At 41.4% G+C, this 6,000-nt stretch overlaps 1 protein-coding gene across 2 annotated transcripts in view; it reads right to left on the reverse strand.

The window, feature by feature from the left end:
- Window positions 1–5,724, reverse strand: part of LOC134539760 (uncharacterized) — a 132,494-nt gene extending 126,770 nt beyond the window's left edge. For both annotated transcript variants that reach the window (XM_063382039.1, XM_063382037.1), the window contains exon 1: window positions 5,121–5,724. In XM_063382039.1, the coding sequence (XP_063238109.1) occupies window positions 5,121–5,165 (45 nt within the window). In that variant the 5' untranslated portion in view covers window positions 5,166–5,724. The remainder of the gene's footprint in view (window positions 1–5,120) is intronic.
- Between the last annotated feature and the right edge of the window lie 276 nt (window positions 5,725–6,000).

Consider the following 6,000-nt stretch of genomic DNA (forward strand, 5'->3'; position numbering starts at 1 on the left):
CGACTCTGGGCCAATGAAAAATCTTTAACAGAAGAATGAGCGAATCACGATCATTCCAGTCAACAGGTGTTACGAGTCGGTAACCAATCAGCAGATGTAATTTGCACGAGTGCATAGAGGCCTTTAGGGATTTGAAATCGCGAATTTTACAGGTCTCTAGTGATGGGTCGAGTTCCTTCCAGGTTGACGCCCCACTGTCCGTACAACAATCACGGCAATCTCGCGACGAAGCACGCGCGTCCCTGATTGGCCTGGTCCAACAAGGCGATGGCTTCTCTCGCAGACGGCAGCCAATCACACACCTCGCTGCAGTCCAGTCGGCGGACAGACGCTCCGTGGGCGTAGATCGGGCTTCATGTCAAAAACTATGTTTCATGGAACACTTTCTGTGTAATTGAAAGATGTCTGCTTATTGCATGCATAAGGGCAGTGCACAACATACAAGCACTTGTCCAGAGATGACTGGTGTCGGTTAACCCCGCGTGCAGAACTATAAGAATTACAATAAACCACCTGGGTCAATTTTTTAAAACAAAATTATTTTGACGGTTATGCTTATAAATAGAGACCGGAAAAATTCGCGGGTTCAATGAACTCCAGGATAGACTCCAATATCCTCTACACACTCGGGCAAATGCCAACTGTTCATTGGCTGCTGACTTGTGAGTCGTCTCGACTGGGTGGTCTGTGATTCGACACTTCTATGAGTGAGGGTCTCTAATTGGCCCTCAGTCCTCCAGATTAACAGTGAACCAATGGCAGAAGCCGCACTAAGGTATAATTATTTGAATTTTAGCATAACACGAAATGAACCCGCGAATTTTTCAGGTCTCACTTATAAACTTTAAATAAATGGTTGTTAGGCCTATCGCAAACATCGCGGAAAGCTGGTGACCACTGGGAAGGAAATGCATTTACCTGAACATAAAAGTGTGCAAAGACAACCAAGTTATAAAAAAAAAAAAAAAGAATCGCTTCATAGAGGAAAACAGGTATGGAACAATCACTATTTAGTATGCTGCCTACTTGACAACCAGGAAAAAAAATGTGGGGAAGCCTTCTTTTCACAGACGAGAGAGCCAAAACCCGAAGTTCCCCGAAGTTCATGTTTTTTTCCGTATCTTTTTAATGTAGCTATCCTAACCAAATCAACCGTCCACAATGTTTTAAAGTATTTATGATGTAGCTAACCTAACCTAATTGACCATTAGTATCCTTTTATCAACACCGCCATATTTATTTACAATGAACAAAAAAAACCGAACTTGCACGATCGGGCTTTTGGCTCTCTAGTCTGTGAAAAAAAGGATTCCCAAAAATGTGTTCAGTGCCGGAGGTTTTTTTTTAAAGTGAAATTTCAGTTCGCGGGTAAGTGAAAGCAAGTGTTGAAAAGCAAGATCCAAGGGGGAGTCCACACCTACCCCCCCCCCCCCCCCCTCAACCAGGCGTTGCCTTCTGCGATGATACCAGTGTTTACACAGGCTTCTATTACTGATATCCTCGCCGCCCAGAACACCCCCCCCCCCCCTCACCACGCAGACAGGCCTGCAGCCGAACACACGGCGCAGAAGGAGTCCACAGTTCCACCAGTTTCCCCAAACACTTTCCAGAAAGTATGCCAAGAAGTATGAATCATATTTCGGAACACATTTTTTTACGTCCATAAATGAGTAGTTCGGTGAAAAATGGGCCTACAGTGCCATGGGGGCTCTGCTCCCCCCCCCCCTCCACACACATCCCCCAACAATGCTTATAATATTTCACCACAAAGCTATATCAATATTCATCGTGGAAGAAGAGGTCACACGTCCTTCTTTCTGATGTTGAAATATCGACATAATTTTATTTGTACAATTATAACGACCTTAAATGATTAACTTAAAACTTTATTGTGGGAAAGGACAAATGGCGCTAAACTTTCCCAGAACTTCTTTAACTGCAACTCACGAACTTCAAAAAGCCATCGTCAATTCGAAACCTTCCAAATTACATCCAAGGCTGCGCGGCTTGGCGATCAAAACTTCCTGCAGCCGGTGTGCACACGTGTGTACACTGCGTGCGAGCCACTCAACAGCAAACAAGGCCCACGCATCGGTGGATAGGGGTGATGAAGGGGGGAGGGGGCGAATTCGCGTCAATTCTTGGCGCTGTGTTTCCATTTAAGGTTTAAAATAGACGTCGCTGCGTGCGGGCTAGCGCCTGCGCCGAGCCGCCCTGGACACAGACAGTTCCGGCGGTCGACACAGAGGGCTCTCGTGTCTGTGGTGCGAATCACAGAGTCGGTGAGCCTGGGAGGAACACACTCGTACTAGGGTGTTCAACAACAGCTCGTACTGGAGTGTTCAACAATAGCTCGTACTGGAGTGTTCAACAATAGCTCGTACTGGAGTGTTCAACAACAGGGTCGGACGCTCTTGGGGGGGGGGGGGGGGGGGGGACATCCTAAGAAATCCTTAAAAAAATCTATCATTCCCCCAAACAAAAGGAAATAATTTGAAAGCGAACAGCAGGCAAGGAGTTTCTATCTCACCCCCTTGGCCCCTTACCCCGGAATGAAATTATGCGTACGCTCTTGTTCAAGAATGTGCGCCAACGTAAGTTACGTCTCAACACTGTAGAAGTGCTGGTTAAATCACTGTCTGAATTTAAAAAAACAACACTGTTTGGGGTCATTATTTTAAGTTTTTAGGTGAAATTTCTTTTATGAGGGGGCTACAATTTTCGAGCTTTGCGAAAATTCCGATCGCATGAGGGAAATAGTCAGGTACGTGGTGGGGGAACCGGTAGAGGAGGAGAGTGCGTCAGCGGCGACGCCACTCCAACGCACGCACTGGCGGTCGAATGGGGAAAAGATAAAAGGGGAGGGGGATAGGTACGTAGCGGAGCATGCTATATGCTACGCACACCCTTTTTTTATGAACATCAGGCACATTTAAATAATCTTTCTGTCTACAAAATGATATTGCAGGCTCTAACTAGTTTTATTCCCCCACTTTGTCCACGTGTTAAATTTCTGCTAATCAAACAAATGCGAAATGCGATGTATTGCTAACCTGTCCGGTATACCACTGCCGCTCACAGAATTGCTGCGTATATTACAAGTGTATCACAACTTAGTATTGGAACATCAGATAATGTACTTAGGTTTGCTTGCCCTTGACTGACGGGAAAAATTTAGGTGTTCGTAAGTAGTTCCAAAAAGAAAAAAAATATTTTAGCACATCGACAAGAGAAATACTGTTACGAGGATAATCGAGACGAGGCAACGAGACAGGCCAGTCGGCCAGACGCGCCAAACAGCGGAGCGGTCCAGGCTTGCGTTGAGTTTTTATGCGTCTTACGTGGTTTATAAACGGGGATTTGAAAACGCATTTATTGAACTTTTTGCGTCTTGCGTCCTTTGCGTTCCTTGCATTGTTCATGAACTCGGCCTAAGTCTCATTCCTGGCCAAATGCAAGATTGCGACGGTTAGTGTCGCTGGGGCGCGCAGCATCTCTGCACACGTGAAAAGGTAAACTTTTATTTTAAATTAAAGTTTGAAGACTAAATAACGATACTTTAAACTTGTTTTTAAAAATAGAAAGATTGTTCTCCAGCGTTTGGGCTTCTATTACAATCCAGCTTCGTTCACAAATCTCCGCGTGTTAGCATAGGCTAAAAGTGATAGGATCTTACGCCGACAATGATGTTACCACAAACAATATGTATCTGTATTCCAGATTAGTTCGTGAAATGTACTTGTCTTGGGCTAATGGCGTGGGTAATGTAGCTGTTGGTACTGTGGTTGAATATCTGGTTTCATTACCTCTCGTCATTCGAGTATACTTTTACGTCAGAAATCATTGGATATTAACCTTCCTGTGCAGTTACATACATGTATCACACATCAGTACTGACGAAACTTTACTTTGGAGAGATATTCCTATACGCTGCCAAACTGCACTTACGTTTACAAATAAGGTATCAATAATCAAGAATAATTGCTGCATCGATCAGGTTTTTATTCTGTTTTGGGATGATGATGATGATTAAATTAGTCATGGTCAATCTTTTTTTTTGCATTGTGACCTTGGTCAAATTTAAAATTGTCGGATTTTGTATAAGAAATTATCGAAGTTTGTGTCATAAATTAGTTCCCAGAATTTTATGTGAACTGAAATTCATGTAATTATGATTTCGCAACGTTAATTTTTAACCAACGGAATACAAACGTGTGTGTTGAAACTCATTTTAATCTTATAACTTAGGCATGTGTAAATTGCAGCTGAGAGCGATAAGTACATGGCTTAGAAAAAATAATTACGATTTTTTACAACTAATAAAACTACTGGTGGACTGGTGCTGGTAGATTTTAGTGCACCGTAATTATAATTTTAAAGCTGAATTTTACATAAACAAAATCACGATAATTACCTCTATAAATGCAAACGAAACTATAATTGAGTATTGACATCATCAAAGTGGTATGATTGCTAAACAAGTAAATCTGAAATGCAGCTAATTTGATATCGATTAAAACACAAATTGCTAAATTACGAATAGTATTGTGTAATCACACAGCCTACCTACTTGGCTCGAAATTCACTTAAAAGTGTTTGTACTTGTTGGGTTCAATTAATATAACTGCTGTTGCAATCAGCTAAACTCTCAATGGACGTAATAAAAATTTGTAGATTTAAGTTGAAAGCCACAAAGAGTAAGTAATTTTATCAATTTTTTTAAATACATAGTTAAATTTATATAGTTCCAAGTAATTCTACATAACACAGTTAAAAAATTATTTAATTAAAAACAATGCATTGAATTTGTGCGAAATGTGCATTGATATTATGCGAATATTGTGAGAAAACAAACAAAGTTTTAAAGATTTTTTTTTTTTGTAATTTTATCGTAGTTTAGGCCTTACAGCAAGTCTAATGTACATGAATGTGTTAATAAACAAGTAGGTTGCAGTACAGGGATCTGTGTATCACCCACACCAATGATTCATGCTCTTTACCAAGGGCTGCGTCCAACGTACAGCACTGTCTCCACGAATGTGCAACAAATCAATAACAAGAACACGGCATGTTAACAAGTGCCAACCTCTTATCAAACAATAACCAAGTACTTTACTCACCACGTATAGGTAGGGTGTGCACGGGATGTGGTAGCCACGACTCATACTTCGTTTATCATGTGAAAACCTGAGTTAGTCCACATCTTTCCAGTCAGCAGCGCGAACTCCCTTACGGCATTTTGTGCTTCTTTCAGATGTCACGACACTCGTTAGCAAGTTACAAGTGTAAACCCTTGCCCACAATATTCACCTACCTTAACCCGCCTGCCCAATCACGCATACGCTATCGAACATTTTAGTCCGCCCCTTGCAAAATTAATATTCATCATAACTAACCTATTGAAGAGTTACAATAAATCGCATGACACTTTACCAAACACACTGTTTCAGTTATGCTACAAATATTTCCTACCATTGTGTTAAATAATTAACCAGACAGCTGCTAACACAACCTTCCACTACTGACACCAAGGAGAATTCCCGTTCTTCTGTGACGTCAAACATGTAATTAACTCAGCATCCCGTTACAAAAATATCACTTGAATCTCCGTTAGAACTTGTGGACCACGTAAATAATCTATTAGTAAATTACAACACAAGAGAAACGTCTTTCGTCCACGGCAATCAAGAACTAGAAACCCACGCACGCACACGCACGGCAGCGACTGGCTTTTCGATTGTTGAGTTGCTGCCATGAAGCGACACTAGCGCCGCGAAGTTTAGAAATCTGGTACCAGAACGAGCACGATGGCCAGCGTCGGTTGCTCGCTTGAAAGATTACATATTTTAAAAACAATATATTTAAATTTAAATTAAAAACACATCATTGAATCAATAATTATTCTTATTCCGGTGAATGTTGCGATTTCTTTTTCAACTATTATCCTGAAATAGTATCTTATAAACTATTTCGGCTGCCTTTTGACAATTACTTAGGCGT

Source organism: Bacillus rossius, chromosome 15 (assembly GCF_032445375.1).
Source record: "Bacillus rossius redtenbacheri isolate Brsri chromosome 15, Brsri_v3, whole genome shotgun sequence".
NCBI classification, from domain to species: domain Eukaryota; kingdom Metazoa; phylum Arthropoda; class Insecta; order Phasmatodea; family Bacillidae; genus Bacillus; species Bacillus rossius.